The following is a 21,416-nucleotide window of genomic DNA, read 5'->3' as shown; positions in this document are numbered from 1 at the left end:
CCAGGTGCAAGCTGCTGTATCTCTGCTGTACGCAGCTGCAGCCAAACCACAAGCCACCACACCAGCGTGGGCCGCCCAGTGCTGCGATCTGTCATCTAAACATGCACCGGGATTGGAGAGCTGAAAATCAACTTATCTGAAAAGAAACCATGCCTTTAAAAGATGTGTTTGAGTTGGTAGACAGTCATTCCATGTCCTGGGATAAACCCCGATAAATACGAACTGCAGTGATCTGCACTTGCACTGCACGGAAGACTGCCTCACCCTGCTCACGGAAGGATGGCCGCTACACGTAGCAGCTGGAAAGCCGGGGCACAAAACTGCAGGAATGCTCTGAAGGAGCATCTCCGTTCAGCTGGCATCATCTTGAGATGGCTCTTCAGAAGAGCAGTTTTTCCATGCTCCCTGACCGGAGCGCCGTTACACTGAGATAACCAACACGGGCAGCACGGCAAAGAGAACACCGACACCCTTCTCGGCACAGATCTTGTTCATTTTATAGCGCAAGATCCAAGCCCGGGAAGAACTTCTGAACCGAGCAGGGCAAGGCAGAGACACGAGGAAGGAAGGTCAGGTTACAAACCATATGCATGCTACTTTTCTTTTTTAAACTGCTGTCCACTACCAGCATCTCGGTGGTTTTGAGAGCGTTTATTCAGTGTGCACTAAGCCATTTCTAAACCCACGTCCCCCCAAGTACAATAGCTTTAGGAATTCCAAACTGCAGCAACCCAGTTTGCAGGCTGTATGCAAGATGGCATGCACAGAGAAAACAAAGGGTACAGCATGCATGTGGGAAGGAGAGGTTCCCCCCCCCAGAAACTACAGTAATTTAGCAATTAATAAATGTAAAATGGAACATTACAGAGAAAATCCCAACTGTATGACTGGAAAAAAACCCACCATAATCTCTTTGGTATAGTTATATGCAGCCAAGTTTTACAACAGAGAAAAACACACACACACACACACACAAACCCCCACACTATTTCATACTGAAATTTGCTTTTAGCAGATCTCAATGTCAGAGGCTGACAGACACGCTCCTAACACTATGCCAGCACTACGGCATGTCCCAAAGGGTGTTATGGTCTGTATCGAAGCATTATAGCCTGAAAGCAGAATCAACTTGAGACGCAGGATTTGTGCCTTACCTTTCGTCTCTAGTATACATAGATAAGAAACTGCAGTAACAGGAACAAAGCCTTACTGGCAGCACCAGGGTGTCTGCCAGGCCGCTGTACGGTTCAGAGGAGACGGAGGCGATCCGTGTGGCTTCTGCGTGCCAGGGCTGTGCTGGTGGCCTCTCCCCCTTACAGACAACGCACAGCACAGCGAGAAGGCGACGCCTTTCACGTGTGGAGTACAAACCGCTGCAGCTCAACTCGATAAACTGTGAACTGTGTAGACATTCAGCACTCAAAGGAATCTTGATGGAAGGAACAGAGTGCACGTCTTCTGTTACATCACCATCACTAAACATGTAGAACATACATAAAAAGGGCTACTTGATGGAAGTGACTAAATGCCCTACCGATGTTCCAGATACAGCCGCCACGTTCGGTCAGCATATTTGCATACATGCTCCTTTACAAACCTGCGTTGTAATTGAAGATTAGTTTCAACTATTTACAGACAGAAACTCAACAGTCCTTTCCTTTTCTGATTAGGTCATGCAGAATTAGTTTAACAGTCTGTGAATGGCTGCTCTGAAGCGAAACGTGGGCTTAGTGACCTGGGAAGCACCCTGACTTTGTAGGTCCAACGTAGAGAATCTGCACAACGTCAGGCTGAATCCAGAAGTTCCAGAAGAGCACCAACCGCACCAAAATAACCCTGAAGAGCAGACAGGAATGTCTATTAAAAACTCAAATGTGGGCATACACCCACAAGAACAATAATATTACAGATACAGTGTAGTTTTCACAACTTATAAAGGACACTGGACAGAAATAACTATAGGCAGGGATATTACAAAATAGATTCTAACTATGATCACCGCATTGGAAAGCAGAGCTGCACAGAATCGTCTATACTGTCAATAGTCTGAAAAGAAAGTTCACAAGCAAGATGAAACTGGTAGTAAACAATTCTGGTATTAGCTGCTGGAACAACAGCCATGTTTTTTTTCTGACCCTACACTGGGCAGTGCAGTAACTGTGCCTACAGTAACAAAGGAACGGGAACCTGCCACACAATGTCTATCAACAGCAGCTACAGGCTCCACACGGCTGTTTCCAGAGCGTTCCAAAGATTTCAATTTGCCACAAGACAAAATAAATTAAAAAAGTAATTTCACCTCATGTTCCAAGAAAAGTGCTTTTAACTGTCCCTTTGACCAGTAGTCCAAAGCGTATGCCAGAAGCCTCATCGAGATTGTATTGATCCGAAGGAAATTGCCAACAAACACCACTCGATTAATGTTCTGCAATATTAAGGCAAAAAAAAATAAAATGGAACATTAAGGCTAAATTCCATTTGCTGCTTGCAATGATGAAAACCAAACCTTACAGTAAGAAGAAGTTACACTTTTAATGCCTTTTAAAAATGCCACATGCAGCTTTTCAAATCCATTTTCTGGTGAGACTTGATGAAAACCAACTCAGCTGAAAGCATAGGCAAGTCACCAGTTGACACTAAAGCAACCAGATCCAGAGAAACTGCATCACCCCAAATAGCTGTTCTGGCAGCTAAAAAGCATAATTGCTTCAGTAGAGCGGGGATGGGAGCTGCAGAGAGAAAAGGTGTAATGCATCTGCAGCTTTCTGAACTTGAAATTTTAAAACTGGACCCAAAAGAGCCAATCTGCAAGCAGGAGGCAACACCGAGTTGGCAGCAGCAAGACACGATTCGAAAGAGCAAGATGAGATCATAAAGGGAGAAGTGAGATGGTGGGGAACTGCCAGACACTGCACCGAAAGACAGAAAGAACTGCCCTGGGCACCGGTGGGGCCGCCCCGCGGGGCCTGGGCTCAGCGTTGGGCCCCTCACGGCCAGACAGACACTGAGGGGCTGGAGCGTGTCCAGAGCCGGGCAGGGGCTGGGGCACCAGCCTGGGGGGGGCGGGGGGGTCAGCCTGGAGAGAAGGGGCCTGGGGGGGACCCGGTGGCTCTGCAACGGCCTGGCAGGAGGCTGTAGCCAGGGGGGTCGGTCTCTGCTCCCCAGGAACCAGCGACAGGACGAGAGCAAACGGCCTCACGTTGCGCCAGGGGCGGGTGAGATTGGGTGTGAGGGAACATTCTGCACCGAAAGGGCTGGCAGGCGCTGGCACAGGCTGCCCGGGGACCAGGTGGTATTTAAAGACAGTTATGGCACTTAGGGACATGTTTCAGGGCTGGGCTAATAGTTGGACTTGATGATCTGAAAGGTCTTTTCCAACCTAAATGATTCTATCATTCTATAAATTAAGTGACTGCTGAAAGTGTAAGGCAGGATCTGCAGAACATTCTAAACATCCAACAGCTCTGTCAGACAGCAGCACCAGCCAGGTCATTTTAAGCCAGGCTCTTTCTCAAACTCTTGTGCACTACCTGGAAATCCAGAGGTCTAACTACAGCCTTTCTAGACTAGGAATTAGAATAGAACAGTTGATGTTTTGCTATGAGATCCCTATACTGGCTAGGAACACTGATCGTCAAGTGCCATCTCCTCTCTCTCCCCTCATCTCCAGCCTTTGACCCATCATTTGAAAAGCTGAACGGCACCCTAATGTTAACTCTGAAACAAAGAAAGAAAAAAAAATTTAGAAACCCATAACCAACACAATTCTGAAAGGAAAAGACCGACCAAGCAGACTTCCAGCCAAACTTTTCAATCCCAAAATAGCTCTCCTGAGCCAAGTGATAACTGTGAAGCTTTCTTGTTCTCCAACATGAAAATAATTTTCAGTTTCTTCTCTTACCAAAGAATCAGGATCAACTCCTACCTGCTCCTTCGCTCACGTCCTATGGATTTTCCTTCCATCCCCACATTCGTTAACGTTTTCCCCTAACTATTCAGCACCTTCTTTGCCTTCCACTGTGTACTCCAGAGTGAGGACTCAGCAGATGCATTGTGACCAAGGCTGTTTATAATATTTCTTGCCCAGTTTCAGCCATAAGCGAAGGTAAATAGCGAGCATCTGCCAACAGCAACAGGAGTCAGGGGGATGCTTCGCCCTGTTACCTCATCCCATAGGAACAGGCTCCGCAAGAAGTGGAGAGCATGTCTCTGTTCTTTCATAGCCCTGTACAATGCTGCTTGACATGAATGCAACAAGGCAGCACTGTAAAGAAGCTGAAAGCACAAAGATACAGGATCAGCTGTGGAAGTGGTGGAGCCTGACCAAGAAATCAAGAGCAACTTGTAAAAACAACACAAGAAGGGTATCCAGCCTTTATGCCCTTCCACCCCGCCTTTCCTTCTCTCTCCACCATCACAAGAGCTGTAGTTTATCACACACCTGCCATTCCTCAAACCACTGCAGAGATGCTGCTTAACTCCTGACCAAGCAGAGGACCTAATGAGACCAACAGCCAACCCCTAATTAATTCACAGCACAACAATCTGGCTCTAACTACACAGACAAGCAAGGATAAATTTTACTGAACAATCCAAAAGAAGCAATTATAACTTACTGAATATCCAAGAGAACGAGTACAAACACACACCTACAGAAGCCTATGCAGGGAAAGACACTGCGTGACAGCAGCACACAAGTGATGCTTTAGACAGGAAACAAGGAAACAGATTTCCCCATAATACCTCATTAAGTGCACACATCCGTGCTATGGAGCCAATGTTATTAGTGATGGTTATTAAAGTAGCCTTTGCCAGGTCCTCTTTGCTGACAGATTCCCGCTTCTCCTTGCTCATCATGTTTCCAAAGCTGTAAAGACAGTTTTTGGGTTAAAGGTCCATTTGCATCAGAATTCTAGAAAACAGAAACTGCTGATTTAACCAAAAAGATTCTAACTCTAAAAAGCTTTGCTATCGATAATTTAGATCTGTTAAAACATAACAGCAGAAGGAATGGCTGCTCTCCTCAGACACACAAATCCAGTTTTTCATCCTTGCAGAATCTCCAGTGAAAATAAAAAAACAGAAATCAGCCATTACCTGGATGCTACAGCCCAGCCTGGCAATCCAAATCGCTCATAGTCTCCTCCATAAATGTCCCGCACTAGTTTGTCCACTTTGGTACTGTCTCCATGGGACGCCATCTCTAGGGCCTCTTCAAAGGTGGAGCAACCAGTAAGAAGGCAGCAGAGACCAAAAAAGGTTCCCCCTCCAAGACTGCAACATAGAACAAAATGAAAGTCACCCACCTTGCTTCTAAAGCAGGGGTCCTCAAACTTTTTAACCAGGGGGCCGGCACGCAGATGAAGTGGCAGGCAGTCATCTGCGGCTGCTTGGTTTCCCCCCCCAACCCCCAGCGGGCCGAGTTTGAGGACCCTGGGGGGCTGTATCTGGCCCACGGGCCATAGTTTGAGGACCCCTGTTCTAAAGTGACAAAAAGAGGAAACGGCTTGTTCCACTAAAAGCCCAGATTTCTCAGCTAGGTGTCTGAGTTAGCCCAAGTTGCCCCATTCCTTCAGCTGCTTCTCTTCTCAGCTAGAGCCACCTTGGAAGTTTTCTTTAAATCTGTTACTTTCCAATATCTTACAGCCTGTAAGGAATCCCAAGCCCTCACAGACTTCTGCAGAGGGCATGTTTCTAAATGAGAAATTACATCTCCACCTTCTTCCCAGGACTCAGAGAAGTCAATTTTAAAATAAATAGTAGTCCTCAGGGATAAATGGAGTATTAGGGCACAGCATATAATAACATATGTTATTATATAATATATATATTATATACACATATAATAACAACATATAATAAGACTAAGATTTGTACCGTGGGTTTTTTTAATTATTATTATTATTGCTAACTATCAGGAAATTCAGGAAAGCTTAAAGCCACAGAGCTCTTTGGCTTTGCCTGGCAACCAGAGCCACATCTTCAAGAAGGATAGCTGCAGCAGCCCAGCAACTGTCTGGGGAACTACTGTGGTGCCAACATCCCTTCCACCAAAACAAGGTAACTTTTGGAAGTCAGGATGCAAATCTCTACCACTAGGATCAAAGCTAACAGCTGTTAACATGACCATTAGGAGTGTATTTGGTATAATCCCAAAGTATGAGGGATCTCTCTGATGGCAAATAAAACACCTCCATTCCTGCAGCAGGGCAACTGAAATAAAAGCTGCTAAAGTGACTGGTTGCAGTAAAGAGACCAAAACATGAAATTCCCACTCTCTCTTCCAGGAGGGATCTTTGTTGGCAGAGATATGGGACTGCAGTAAAAGCAGAAGCTGTCATTCAGCTCACCACCTACTGCAGCTTGTCCCTGCAAATGTCATCTACAATGCAGAAATGAATCCCAGACTCAACTCAATTTACCCCCACACAGCACTCACCTGGTGCCCGTTACCCGTTTATAGTTTTCTTTTGAATACACAGCCAAAATGCTGACCCCTGAGCCAATGTTCACCAAAAGGAGAGGATACGGATTCTCCAAGTTGAATGGGAGCTTCTGACATCTTTCAGCATCCGTTGGGTTTTCAAAATAGTAGCACTCTGAATGTCCATTGAATCCAACTGAATCAATGTACAAAACTCCTTTAATAAGGCAATCCAGTTCATCTAGTTTACAAAGCTGAAGGTCACCCATCTGGTGGAAAAAAATAAAAGAAAGATGAATATTCAAGAAGTAGCTAGGGATCAGAAGTGTTTATGCTCAGGGCTAGAAAAATGCATTCACTGCCAGTTAAATTCAGCTATCTCCATTATGGCCTGCAGTGACTCAGAAAGAGGTACAGATCACAGGAGGTCTCCATCCTTCTCCATGCACAACGACTGCTAACTACCCTGGCCCAAAAGTGTGCAGACATGGAAGAGCGGAGGAGACGAGCAACTGGATCCACAGATGGACACTGAGTGAATCCCATCAACTTCCATGGGCCTGATTTAGGCCCTGACTCTGCAGCACTAGCACAAAAACCAAGGAAAAGTGAAAAAGAACTTAACAGTTTGACAACAGCAACAAAAAATATCCCAAAACTCATCACATAAAACACCCCAAGAAAGGAGGAAGTTAGGAAATTATTTTCCTCTCATGTCACTGCCTCAATTGCACAAAAAGCCCATTTATTTGCTGCATTTTTTCAAGCCCTGGTTAGACAAAGTACTTATCACACATGTTTTTCACTTATGAACAAGAATCAAACTTACAATGAAGCCACATGATGTCAAATCCCAACCACTAACCTCCTTTCAGTTAACTTACCACCAAATTTGACTGAACCTCAATCAGCTCACCCACACGTGCATTAGAAATGAAACCACATGAGCAAAGGAACAATAAAACATATATTAAGCCTGTGAAAGACAGCAATGAGGAAAAAAACCCACAAGACTGAGATCAGCATAATCAGAGATTAATAATATAGCAGAAGTCTTGTGAGAGCACAAGCCATGGAAGTTAGCGATAAATTTTAGCGTTACAGGAGTGTTACATGCACTTTCAGGAAAGAAAGTATCCTAATTTGGAGATGCAAACTTGACTCCACATGCTGTTTCCTGAACCAAGCTTAATTTCCATTAGGTACACTGTTCCAAAGATAAGATTTAGAGAAGTTTTCGAGTCTGCAGAGAAAGTTTTCTAGGTTTAAGCTTTAAAAAAATTTCACTACCAGATCCTAATCATATAGAAGCCAAAAATGCATACTGTGCGAAAGTCCTGCTCAAATTTGTACGCTCCACCTCCCGTGGCACATAAGGTAGTATGGAGGCTTGAGAAGTGTTTTTCGCTTCCCATTTGAATAAAAGCAGGCATGTCATGAGTAGGAAAGCGTATAAAGTGCAGATTGCCTTTACGTCCACACAGGGTAAGGTCCTTTAGTTCAAGATGCACATCCCGGATGCCTGTAGATCCATAGGCTACATTTGATGTCAGGTATTTGCGGATGCTTTTGAGATTTTCCACTTCCTCCTCCTCCTCTTCAGCAGTGATGTCCTTTGGTTCAAAATAAACAAGTTTGACCAAGGTCCCTCCAATATCCAGGCCAAACCAAGGAAAGACTAAAGAGAGGGGGGGAAAAAAAGAAAAAAAAAAAAAAAAAAAAAAGAAACAGGGTATGATACTGTCATATCACCAGCAATACTTATAAACTGAATTAATTAATGCAATTCTCTAGGACTGCAAAATGCAGGCCCAATGGATCTATTCATTTTCAAGTGGAAAAGGAAGAAAGAAACATTAGTAGTCTGGTTTGTCTTCGACAAGTGTGGCTGAAACTCCTCTGTACAAAAGCACAACTCCTGTTCTGAGATACCTCGTGTTCAAAAGCTCTGAGCGTTTGATATGCAATACCCAAAATACTTACACCACCACCACGCTGCAGATACACACAGCACACGCCTGACAGTATCCATACACCCGCTAGACACCGCTGCAATTTTAATCCCCAGGCATTTCTTTTATAAAGTTCTGATCCAGAGCCAGAGCCAAGGATAATACCAGTGCTTTTACATCAAAGGGATGTACAAACGTTAACTAATTACAACACATAACTGAGGTAGACAAGTAATCTAAGATGCCCCAGGGAGACAAAAACAAATGTCTAATTGGATTATTTTATTAGTCATTCCCCCATGGTACAAAATATGCATTAGTGTCAGGCCCAGCAACATTTACAGCTGTATTAGATAATGAGCTTCTTGGAAAAGATCAAGAGAAAACCCTGATCAGATGGAATCTGCGATTAGAGCTGAGAACTGGAACAGATTAATATTACTATTAATGAGCTAAATGATAGGCTAGAGCTAACAAGATACACAGGCTCCAGAGCAAACAGAAAAATGTAGCCACATGTTATGGCTTATGGCAGCAGGATTAAAACCTCAGGGTTTTTTTCCAAAGGAAAAAATGAATGTTTAGAAAATAAACCTGAATGCAGCACAGATGTTACTAACGTTCCTCTGGAAAGAAGGATCTCAGGTTTTAGTAAAATTCTTACATGTCAGAGACAGGCATGTTAACACGCTACTGTTACTTTTTGCAAACATGTTTGCTTATTGTATTTGCAGACAGATAAGCATGCAACACAAAGAAGCCCTCTTCCTACTGCCATTTGACAGCGGCTATCCCTCCAGTTATGCGTAGGGAAGCAGCAGCCACCCCCCGAATGCAGAAGAATGCAGAAGTGCCCAAGCGAGAGCATGCTGCCCGGCCCCTCGCCCTGCCCATGCACGAGGGGCATGCCAGGCTCTGCCACTCCAGCCGCAGCAGCACAAAGCAGTCAGAGAGCAATACCCAAATACCCAGAGGCATCGCTTAAAGCTGAAGAGCAAAGAAATCAGCTCAGGGTCAGGAGGGGGACTCACTCCCAAAGAAAATGATCTTTGAAAAGCCACAAAGCCAACAGGCGAGTGCGTGTTTGAAGACGATGTGTTCTCTCCTCGACAGGTTAACTTGGTTGCTGCACAGAGCGGAGGTAAAACAGGCCCTTTCCGAGCATCACAATTCCGCAGGAGCAGCTAGAGCCATCAGTTACCCACGTTATTTTTAAACCACTGAGCTATTTTTATATATTTACATACAGGCCAGCCCCAACCGTCACCAAAAGAAATCTTGAAAGAAGATGCAAACTCTATTTTAGGAGGCACATCCAAATCCCAATCACTCTCTATTTCCAACGCATATACTTCAAACAAGAACAGATGTAAAAATAACTTCATGAATGACAAAGAGAGAAAAATCTGAATCGTGGCCCAAGAGAGAAAGCAAGCAGGAGCAGAAAGCAGGAGCAATTCAAGGACTTTTCTCATGACAATTTCTCATTCTGCACTCCTTAAATTAATTTCAGAACTGCAAACTATCTGCATTTCAGGATGGAAAGTCTACCAAGGCCTTTGACTGGAGTAAAGTTTAGCATTTGTGTCTTATTTCAAGACTCCCTTGTGAAAACCTTATTAAAGAGTGCCACAAAAAATTAAACAGTGAAGTTACTTCTCAAGAGAGGAGCACTGGCTGCCTGGGCCTGATCACGTAAAATCAGGAGAAACATATCCCTGGGGACAGCAGACCAGGAGGAGCACCCTCACGGGAAAAGGAGTCCAAGACCCCAGAGTATAAATGAAGGGAAAAGCAGAAAGGATAAGCCCCAGGTTTTCTGCATGCCCAAAAGAAAGGGCCTTCTTATGGAGGAGCAAGGCAACATCAGCTGAGCTGGCAGACAGAAATGAGAGACCACGACCACTCCAACAGGGAGACGGACACCCTTCTGCACGGCAGGCATCAGGGCAGCAAACACCAAACATCTGCTTGTTTCACTCACCTGCTCTTCCCAACACCTTAAACATAAACATCTGTACACAGGGCCTCCTAATGGCATCCTGAAGCCATCTCCAACATGGCACAGACAGCCAGTGGAGACCAGTGATGAGTGGTGTTCCTCAGGGGTTGGGACCAGCACTGTTTAACATCTTTGTCAGTGACATGGGCACTGGGATTGAGTGCACTCTCGGCAAGTTTGCCGAGGACACCAAGCTGTGTGGTGTAGTTGACATACAGGAGGGAAGGGAAGCCATCCTGAGGCACTTGGGCTTGAGAGGTGGGCCCATGCAAATCTCATAAAGTTCAATGAGGCCAAGTACAGGATCCTCCTGCACATGGATCAGGGCAATCCCAAGCACAAATACAGGCTGGGAGGAGAATGGATTGGGAGCAGCCCTGAGGAGAAGAACCTGGGGGTACTGGTGCATGAGAAGCTGGGCATGACCCAGCACTGTGCGCTCGCAGCCCAGAGAGCCACCCGTGCCCTGGGCTGCATCCCCTGCAGCGTGGCCGGCCGGGCAAGGGAGGGGGCTCTGCCCCTCTGCCCCGCTCTGGCGAGACCCCCCTGCAGCGCTGCCTCCAGCTCGGGGGTCCTCAACATAAGGACATGGACCTGACCAGGAAGATCGTCAGAGGCTGGAGCACTTCTCCTGTGGAGACAGGCTGAGAGTGGGGGTTGTTCAGCCTGGAAAAGAGAAGGCTCCAGGAGACCTTAGAGCAGCCTCCCGGTGCCTAAAGGGGCTGACAACAAATTTGGAGAGCGGCTTTATACAAGGGCCTGTAGTGATAGGACAAGGGGGAATGGCTTTACACTGAAAGAGGGGAGACTTAGATTAGATATCGGGAAGAAATTACATACTGTGAGGGTGGCGAGACATTGGCCCCATCCCTGGCAGTGTGCAAGGCCAGGCTGAACGGGCTTTGGAGCAACCTGGGCTGGTGGAAGGTGTCCCTGCCCGTGGCTTCTGCCCATCAGCTAGATGATCTTTTAAGGTCCCTTCCAATCCAAACCACTCTGGGATTCTATGATCTGTAAGCAGTCCCCCTATTAATGGCAGAATAGGACACCTCCCTCCCTCGCCCAAAGTGTTTTGTCTTTCTTTGAACCAAAGTCCTAGATTTATCAAACAAGTACCACAGAAAAACACTTTGAACAAGGATCATGCCCTGCTATTGAGAAAAGAAGGAATAAAAATACCATCAGAGTCACACAGGTAAAAACAGGGCATTGGCAGCCAAACTAGAGCCTTCTGCTGCTGCTCCAGTCCCTCCAGTGACTGGAACTGGTAAACATGACTCTATTTAAATACCCAGTTCACATACAGGATCACTAAAAACAGTTTCCCCACATGCATTATGCTTTTCAATACTGCATAAACTCGGCTGGAAAACTAACAAGCTAAGGAAAGGAACAGGAAGAGCCTTCCCACGTTACTCAGCCATGCCTTCTCCTGTCTGTTGTCACTGACATCTTGGACTACCTTTCCACAAATTTCCTGCTCTTAAAAGCACTTGGCTGCTTTGTCATCTCTGCTCTGACTATTAAGGGACTGATTCCAGAAAGCTCCTGTTCTGATGCTGGGAAATTTCCTTTAAATTTCTGGAATATATTTGTTCCTGTCAGGGCACACAGTGTTGTTCCTGCATTATGAAGCCTGCACTTTTTTTTTTTTTTTTTAAGCATCCCCACTCTTGTATTTAGAGACAGCAATCTTCCCCCAAACTCACTTTGCCAGGCTACACAAGGGTAAAAACAGGGAAAGAGCAGAGGACGGGGTGCTGGAGATGCCCTGATTGAGCTGCAGCAGCAAAGCATAGAAAAACTACGGCACGGTGCCCTGCTGAAGCCCCATAACTGAAAATGCCATACGGGCTGCTTCATCACAAGCTAACGGGATTCCACTTCAGGGTAGATGCTCAGCTGCTACTACATGCATTTGTTCAGCAGAATAACACTAGCTGACTTTAAAGCTGCTTGTTAAGTTCACACCCCAAACTCCTACATTCAGGGACACAAACCTTCCAGATTTTAGGGCATGAGAAGCACCAACTCAGTCCATCAGTTTAGGAAGCTTTCCTCATCACAAAAAGATAGCAGCTCCTTAAAAACTTCATCCCAGCTCATTCTCAGTGCCCTCAAGACCTCCAATTTTTTAATATATAGAAATCTACTCCTTATTCAGGTGTTATAGCTGCTACCGGACTAGCAGAATATCAAGCGTGGGGTTAAACCGTGTCAGTTATCCACCGTCTGGCATCCCAGAGGACACAGCTAATGGGAAAACAGGAATGATGCCTGCAGAGCTGGGTGTAAACTGCAGTCAGGTTGGGCTTAGGGCTTACCAGTCTTCACTGAGCACTAGCCCTGCGAAATCCCAGCTGGCCCCAAAAGGAGCATCCAAGCCCCTGAGCTGGGACACAACCTCAGGCTGGAGCTGGCTTCACACAGCCGTGCAGCACCAGCTGCAGGAAGCCTCTGTACAGAGCAGCTGGTGCTCTCCATCTGCCAACAGCTCAGCTATACCTTCAGTAAGTCACCAGGGATAAATTCTAAAAGATAGCCTATTAAGTTAATTAACTTAAACCACATGATTCTTAATTATGGATCTCTCGTTATATACATCCCACCACAGGTTAAGAATCCACGGAAGAAGCGTGCTAGCTCAAAATTAAGTAATTCTTTATCTTACTGGAAAAGATTTTCTATGCAGTAAAGCCTACACAGAGCACTCAAATAATTTGGGGCAGGGACAAAACTCCCCCTATAAACCCATTTTCGCAGGAAAGGGGTGTGGCACACAAACAAGAGGAGGAAATTATTTGAACAACATGGAGAACCTTCCCCCCCCCCCCCACCTTACACTTACAGGAAGTCAGCCAACACGACAGGGCAGTCACAGGCAGGGCAACGACAGCTCTTCCATATCTGAGAACTAGAAAAATCCATGCCTTCAAAGGGAGGAAGGAGGAAGCTCTCTTGGATCAATGCCATCACCATCTGCTACTGAGATTTCTCTTAAAACACTGATTTTTCCCGGCATCTGCAGTGCAGTTGAAAACCATCCAAAGATCTCTCCCTTTTAAGCCTCTAAAGCATTTTTTCCAAAAGAGCTTCTGCAGGAGACGGCAGATCTAGAGCAGCGTGAGAACTGGTGGCATCCAGGAGCTGCTGGGCAGCCTGGAGGCTGATTTTTCTCAGTCAGAAGGTTCTGCTGAAATAACCAGTGCAAGAAGATGGCCAAGGCAGAAAATGCAAATGTTGCCTCTCTTCACCACCTCCCTGCTGCTACTTGGAGCCCTCCATGCTGGGAGCGAGCCTGGCACGCCTCTCCTTTCCAGGCGCTTGCCAGCCAAAGAATGATGGAGAGGGTAAGAAACCTGTAGGCAGAGCATGGGAAAAGCACAGCAGTACAAACCTCTGGACTCTCCTCCTGCCCAGCACCTTCTGAGAAGTGTTTAGTCTCTCCCTGGGTGTTTGGACATTCATAAGAAAAGCAGGAAATCCTCTTCTCATAGCTAGAAGTGCTCTCCATTCAAAACCTTCTACAGTCTTTTTCCTTAAAGAAGGTCTCTATATTACTTTGTTGGCACAATGACAGCCAGTAACACCACTCTCCAACACTGTGTAAGACACAAAATAAATTCAGCAGAGTTCAGTGTGAAAAGCACCAGGGGTACAAAGAAGGTGCATAAGGAACTGGCAAGACTGTGGCACCGCTCAGCCCATCAGGCATAAAAAACAACTAGCCTTATTTCCGTTTGCTTCCTACTGCAACATACTGCAGCAGCAGTTATAAAGTATCTTAAAGCATTTTTTTGCCATGAAAAAAATTCTTCAGCTTTTGGCCTGACAAAGTATTGCTTTCCTTGAGCACGACACTTTTATAAAGCAGCTCTATGCATACATTTTCATATGCATAACGTACATACAGCTTTGTCTTTAAAATAAACCTTCTTCTAATAGGCAGACCTATGGATACGCAACAAACAAAAGACCAGCCTGCAAGGCTAACGACTTACAGCTTGTACTAGATAACCTCACACACAGAAGAGCTCAAGGATACTATGTGTTCCCACAGCAAGAGCTGCCACCCTCCCTTCATCTTCAAATCCATTTTAGAGCTAGACTGTAAGCTCTTTGGGGCAGGAAAAATATAATGCCTTTATTTTTAATGTAAATTATTAAATTGGACACTATATAAATACATAAAAAAAACCTCAACACACTTATTCTGAAAGCTGCAGAACTGTCAAGATGAAAGAGGTGATATAATTACAGATCTCTACAGTGGTTTTCTTCATAGGACAAGCTGCTCAACTTGTATTTCAGACTGATCCTTAAGTTATGAGCCAATTATATCAGAGGCTAAAAAGATTAGCCTGCAGAACAACGAAGACTGATGATTTAGTTGAGTGTATGACAGCATCTCTATGCTTACTCTAAAATATTAAACATTATATTTTAATAGTGTTATACCACAATAGAAATTTTACAGCTGCGAGAAAAAATATATTCATCAGCATTTAATATAAAGTGACACTGAGTCTACATATCCTCGCATCTCTAAAAATAGGCTAGGAATTCACATTTCATACACAATTCTGAAACATAGAAAGGTATTAAAAAATCAAAGCTTAAATTCTGTACTGCAAAGTAGCTGCCAAAACCTATTTTCTTTGTACCTCTACTTGGATACTGTGTATATTGAGAATTTAAAGCAATGTGTACATCACGTCTTTGCATGAACCTGACAGAAGATACTTCATTATGATCTGGTCATCAGAGGTTTTATGCCTGGCACTTAACGCTACCCACAGCCAGCCATTCGGTATCCCACAGTTATGCTAAAGTAAACATAATGTGAATAGCCTCTTTAGTCACCCGGGGTATTTCCAGTCCAGTTTTTAAGTGTAGATTTCAATAATGGTACTGATAACTCATTATCAGAAAGGAATTCTTCTGTATTGTCCCTGGAGCTGATTAAGCTTTTTCTATATTATAATTTCTCCCTGCACTAATAATACTGTCAAGCCCTCCTTTGCACCCCACCAACATAATACTCCAAAGCAGCTAGCAACTCCAACAAATCTCTGCTTCACATTTTCAGGGACACTTCTCATTCCTTTCCAAGAGCACTGGTGTCCTTGACTTCTCCTTCTTTTGCCTGTGGCATACTAAAAATCACAGTGTCTGTGGTAAAGCTCTTTATTTCCTATGAAGCATTTAACCAAGAAACATTTAACAGCCTGCAATGCATGAAAGCACATAGCTCGGACATCAGCTGAACTGTTGTACAGGTTATTTCAGATATATCCAATCTAATTCCGCTTGGTCTCAGACCCTTCAGTCTGCAGCGAAACAGCCCTCGCTGCACACTACTGGTACATAGAGGACAAGGGAGGAAGAAAGATCACAAGCTTGAATCACAGCCTGCTGAAATCCTTTCATTCCTGGGGAAGCAGGGCTCATCTGCCAGGGCATCTGCCAGCGCAGGCAGGCAAGACAAGCCTCAAGGTCACTGAGCTTGTTTGCCACATACCAGCAGCAGACAAGTGGGAGCTAAAGTAGGACATTCTCGATCACACGCCCATTAAGTGGTCTGCTTTCGTTTAGGCTTGCTTGAATCTTCCTTAAGGTGGGATCAAGCATTTTTAACTTCAAAATGTAATTCGGTCTGACATCAGACACTGTCCCTATTAAGGGATGTACTTGCTCCAGCACATTTCTCTTCCAATTATCGCAAGCAGCATTTAGGAAAGACAGGCTACATTGTAATCCCAAATCACACTACGCTGACCTTCCAGACTGGATCCAAACCCTGCCTTGGAAGCTGCCACACCACCTGTTTCCCTGGAAGTATCCCACACCAGTCCCTGCATTTAACTTCACCGCAACAAACCAGAACCTCAACAGCCAAGTTTAATCTACATTTTCCCTAGAAGACACAGAAACTGCCTGCAAGCAAGGCAGAAGAGTATGATCACCTAATGCGTAGCTCCATCTAAGTCCACACTAATTGTCATACCAGAGATCTCCTTAATCTCCCCACAAACGACTGCAGCCTCTTAACGAGCACATCTCTAACATCCCCACAGCTCCCATAGGTAGGTTTTGCTGTGATTTCCTTAGAACAGCCACATAAGTGGACTTTCACATACAAAGCTGGTTTTGCTGCATCTAAATCACAGGGATGCTCACCACTGCTAATGCCCTTACACCCCTCTACTAAATTTCTCTTTCATCCTATTACATCTTCAGCAAGCAAAACCCCTGCAATTACCTCCGTTATTTAACACCAACTTTAGAATAATTTCCTGCTGCAGGACCACTCCTGCAGCACGATCTGGAAACGAAAGGAAGGGATAGGCAAAGGGAATGCAGGTTAGCACACCCACGCTGACACTACATTCGCATTGCTGAGCTGCACTCGCCTGAAATTAGTAACGCAGGCAGCATCCAGCTCAGTAAATGTCTTTGAAAGCCTTTTGATATGTAATTCCTATTTTTCACACAAAGACGGGGAAAAAGAGAAGCTTCCCTTCCCCACCCACCCCAGCAATCAAAAAAAGAGAAAGAACACTATATAAAACTTTACATTAATACAGTAACAATAACATCTCGGTGTTGCCAGCCAACAGACAAGAGTCTCACTACGAGAAGCAGGAGAATTTTGATTCCCGTTTTCAGCCGGGACTCATTTGCTGAAGTCCTTTCAATAGCTGTGCCAGGTAACAGGGAACTACGTTGATGCTATTTCAATTCCAGGGTATGGCAATTTCTTTCCAGCAGGAAGGACTCCAGTGCAAGTAAAGAAATAACCACTCAGTTCCACTTCAAACATGGCTGAAGTAAGTCACCAGCCACAGGCACCTGAACGGCAGCTCCTGCTGCTGCCAAAATGAAGGCTGCCATCCATTTTGCACCTAACTCACTCCACGGACCGTTTCTGACACAGCGTTTAAAAACATGGTTCAGGGGATGGTTTTTTCCTCGCAAAGTCTGGTTTGGTCCATGCCCAGTCCCTGCCAAACCTGCACGGTTCTCCCCTCCCAAAATTTACACCTTTCTCTTTGCTCTCTATTGCTTTTCTTCCACCAGTTACCAATCCAGCCACACAGCCCTCAGCCCCCGGCTCTGGCTGCACACCCTGGCCCCTCCGTCTGTCCTTCTGTCCCCTTTTCTCCACCCCCAGTGTCCTCACCAGTCACCTTCAATCCTGCTGCAATCCAAGGTGCCCAACTCAGGCACCTCAGCACCTGCCCCAGCCTCTGTGTCCTGCCCCACCGGGCCAGGCACTGTCTCACCCTGAATATCCCAGAGCTCTTGTACCTCTGCTTGTCCCATCCCCACCCCAACCTGCTGAGCCCTTGCCACTGTCCCACCACGTCCCCACCGTGCTGTCCACGAACCAGCCATGCTGGAAAAGTCATCATCTCACTGTCCTCACTGTGACATTCCCCAAACTGCCCATGTCATCACCCCACCATGTCCCCACCATGATGTCCCCAAACCGCCCATGGCACCACCTCCCTGTGTCCCCACCATGATGTCCCCAAACCGCCCATGGCACCACCTCCCTGTGTCCCCACCATGATGTCCCCAAACCGCCCATGGCACCACCTCCCTGTGTCCCCACACCACCCATGGCACCACCTCACCATTCTGCACTGTGATGTCTGTGAACCACCCATGTCATCACCCCACAGTGTCCCTACTGTGATGTCCCCAAGACACCCATCTCAGCACCCCCACCATGTTCCCACCATGATGTCCCCAAACCGCCCATGGCATCACCCCCCATGTCTCCACCGCACTGTCCCCGAACCGGCCATGCTTGGCCCGTGTCACCACCCCACCGTGCTGCCCTAGTGTCCGTCCCACCCCCCACCTCCCCCGCCTCACCCCACGGTGGCTCTCCCCCTGTCACCCACCCTCCCCACAAAATAGGGAGCCCCCTTCCCCAGCCTCCCCCCCACGCCCCCACCCCCCTCGGACCCCACCCCCGTAGCCCCTCCCACCACGCCTCATTACCATAAGCCCCGCCCCCGCCCCTTCCCCCTCGCCCCCCTCCCATGGCCTCGCCCCTCCCTCCCGGCGGCCCCACCCGCGCCGCAGACCCCGCGGCCACCTCAGCCACCTCGTCCCCCCCGCCGCACTCACGCGGGCGGTTCTTGCGGACGGAGTCCCGGCGCTGGCGGCTGGCGGAGCCACCCCGTTCATGGGGCTGCGGCCCCGTTGCGCTGTCAACGCCCGCCGCGGCGCTGCTCCGCCGGCGCTGGGGACCGGCGTCCGCCGCCGCCCCCCGCCGTCGCGGCTTCTCCTCCGCGCCGCCGCCATTGCGCAGCGGCTCCATCCGCAGCACGGCCCGGCCCCATGGGCCGCCCGCCCCGCTGCGCCGCGCTCCTCACAGCCGCCACCGCCGCAGCCACTGCCGCCAGCGCGCCTGCGCCAAACGGCCCCTCGGGAGGGCGGGCTAGGCTGTGAGAGGGCCCCCAATCCGCGCCCTCCATTGCACGGAATGACAGGCGGATTCGCCAATGGATGACACAGACTGGACGGCAGTGGGGCGCCAAGCTCTCCCCCCGCGCTCGGCTGCGTATAGTGACAAGCGCTGCTGCCCAATCCAAGGCGCCGTCTCGGTACCGGGCGGGAGTTAACGCGCCCGCGGGGGCGGGACTGTATGGCACGGCGTTGGCCTATGGGCTTCCTCTGGGAAGAGAATGGCACGGCAGTTGTTCAATGATGCGAGGCGGCTGTCTGGACGGGGCGGGAGAAAGGTGGCTGATTGACAGGCCGAGTAACTATGGCAACGCAGAAGTGGGCCCGAATGGAAGCCCGCAGTAGGCCCGTCTGGGCTGGGCCGCGCGGGGGGCTGCTTTGCGTATCATTTGCATATGCAGATAGCGAGGTCTCCCTGGCCCCCTCGGTATAGGGGGGCTCTACGGCCCACGGCCCCCCGCCATGCCCGCCTGCGCCCCTCGGCAGTGCCAGGCTGGCCTGTGGCCACTGGGGCCTGGGGCCTAGCCTTCCATGTCTCCTGGGCACAGCGTGCCCCTTCCTCTCGCTCCTTGCCCAGCGCTGGGGGCCCCGGCCTGCCGCAGCCGTGCAGCCTGCGGGAAGCAAGGTGTGCTCCAACTCCATGCCATCCTCCAATGCGATGCCGTGCTCTGAAGCATTGTCTTCGCAGGCTGCTCCTCTGGGCCACACTAACAGTGCTAACATAAAGCAAAACAGAATCGGATGTTTCTGAGCTCCACACACAGCGAGAGGGGCTCCAGCCTCATTGGGGAGAGCCAGGGTTTCCCTCTGACAGAGAAAAAGCCAGCCAGACAGCAGGGAGAAGCCCCATTCCCTTCACAAACCCTCAGAGATGACGCTGGATTGAAATTCGGTTAGATGAAAACACTCGAGTTCTCCAAAGGTCCTGCAAGCTCGCTAAAAAGGACAGACACAACAAACTGGGAGCCAAGTCAGGAGATTTAGGGGGAGAGACAGAGAAACAAGGGTCAAGCATTCAAGCTATAGCCTGACCCAATCCTCAGCTCCCCTATATATCACAACAAAATTTAAATGCTGATGCATCCCATTCTTTAAACTATGACCCCACATTTATCAATGCTGAGGTAACAACTACAGCAGCAGCCGTCCAGGCAACAGAAAAATTGAGATGACCATAAAAAGGACTGCAAGCAACCATCAATGGGATGACATTCAAGAGGAAAACGGGCTTCCAGGCTATATGGTGCGGTAACAGCTCCTGTTGTAACACAATAGAGCTTCCCAGGTAGAATGTTAATTGATGTCTAACATACCCAGAGCATGGCCAAGTGTGGATCTGCAACCCAGTGACCCACAATGCTCTCCACCTGTACCACGTTAATCTCAGCTCACCGCAATCCTCAGGCATTAATTCGATACCAAAGGGATAAGGGGCTGACATTCAAAAAAAGGTGTAATAAATTCAGTAAGAATTTACTGAAATCTGGTTGCTGTGGTGAAAACAGGACAAAGAGATTAGCCAGACTTATTCTGTATGAATTTAATATCCCACTGGGGGAAGTGCAGGAGGCATACAAATGGGGTTGGTACCAATACAAGATAAAGCATAACCTCTCTGAATAAAAATAACTTCTTCATAAAAGTGTTACCTTTATGTTGTTAAAAAACAAACTCACTGAGCTTCACTGCCTGAAGTTCAGAATATTTTCAATACTGAGCTCTGAATGCTTTTCGTATACCTGGGTTGTAAGTCAAGAGCTCCAGCTGGGAAAGCAGAAGGCAAGGAGAGCTGGTGGGATGTCTCAGCTGTGAATACACAGCAGAGCCCTTGGGAGCCTCTTCTGTAAAAGGCAGCGTGGAGATGGCATGTAACACTACTGCTTGAAAACTTCCTATTTGTCCCCAGAAGGTGTATGCCACAGGCCAGCTCACCCCCAGGGCTCCCTTTGCCAGTGAGGGGTGAGCCGGAGCCAGGCACAGTGGCAGTTTTGGTGATGTTGATACCTCTTTTCTGCAGGTCAGGCCAAGCCCAAAGCTGTTCAGCAGGCAAGAAGCGGTACCTGGGGAGCAACCACTGCTGGTCCCTGCACACCAGAGCTGAACCCAGGCTGGCAAAGGTGGCCAAGCTCCCTTTTCTGTGCAGGATCCCAGAAACCAATTCAGCCAGAGAACCTGGGAGAATTTGGATCATGAAGAAATGTCAGCAGTGTGCCGCCCTTGGTGCATAGTGCCCACCTCAGCATGCACCCACGCATGGTGTCTACCTGGTTACATGCAGGCCCGGGGGTCCTTCCCTCCCAGCCTGCCACCACCCAGCTGCAGCTGCCCACGGCCCTATTTCTTCCAAACACTCTTCTAGCTTCCAACTGTTTGCAGCTCAGAAATATGCTTAAAAGCTTGTGGTGCATTTCTCTTCCCAGAACTTGCCCAGTTCCTCTTTGGCAACCACAATATCCTGAGACGATTTCCATAGCTCAGCTACACCTCAAGAATCACCCTCCCTGTCTTCATCCTCAACCTGCTGTCTGGGTTTCCTGTGACTGATGGGAAGACCTGC

At 47.6% G+C, this 21,416-nt stretch overlaps 1 protein-coding gene across 2 annotated transcripts; it reads right to left on the bottom strand.

Annotated features, from left to right (window-relative positions):
- Nucleotides 1-635: 635 nt before the first annotated feature.
- PANK2 (pantothenate kinase 2) lies at nucleotides 636-18,794 on the bottom strand. Of its 2 annotated transcripts, XM_040591166.1 has the most exons (7): nucleotides 18,521-18,794; nucleotides 7,750-8,102; nucleotides 6,440-6,693; nucleotides 5,098-5,274; nucleotides 4,744-4,867; nucleotides 2,300-2,425; nucleotides 636-1,836 (listed from the first exon to the last, which is right to left on the bottom strand). In XM_040591166.1, exons 1-7 carry the CDS (start codon nucleotides 18,711-18,713, stop codon nucleotides 1,786-1,788), a joined length of 1,278 nt encoding a protein of 425 aa, XP_040447100.1. In that variant the 5' UTR covers nucleotides 18,714-18,794; the 3' UTR covers nucleotides 636-1,785. The 2 variants fall into 2 exon arrangements, with proteins under 2 accessions (XP_040447100.1, XP_040447111.1); XM_040591177.1 differs by lacking the exon at nucleotides 18,521-18,794 and having other exon boundaries at nucleotides 7,893-7,996.
- Between the last annotated feature and the right edge of the window lie 2,622 nt (nucleotides 18,795-21,416).

Source organism: Falco naumanni, chromosome 1 (genome assembly GCF_017639655.2).
Source record: "Falco naumanni isolate bFalNau1 chromosome 1, bFalNau1.pat, whole genome shotgun sequence".
NCBI lineage: Eukaryota > Metazoa > Chordata > Aves > Falconiformes > Falconidae > Falco > Falco naumanni.
Note: the sequence above shows the minus strand (reverse complement) of the source record. Positions and strands in the feature narration are given on the sequence as shown.

Coding starts and splice junctions, on each gene's coding strand:
- PANK2 (XM_040591166.1), bottom strand. CDS start 18,713: ATGGAGCCGCTGCGCAATGGCGGCGGCGCGGAGGAGAAGCCGCGACGG. Junction 2,426..4,743: donor GGATGTGTGCACTTAATGAG/GTATTATGGGGA, acceptor TTAATATTGCAG/AACATTAATCGAGTGGTGTT. Junction 1,837..2,299: donor CACTTTTCTTGGAACATGAG/GTGAAATTACTT, acceptor TCTGCTCTTCAG/GGTTATTTTGGTGCGGTTGG.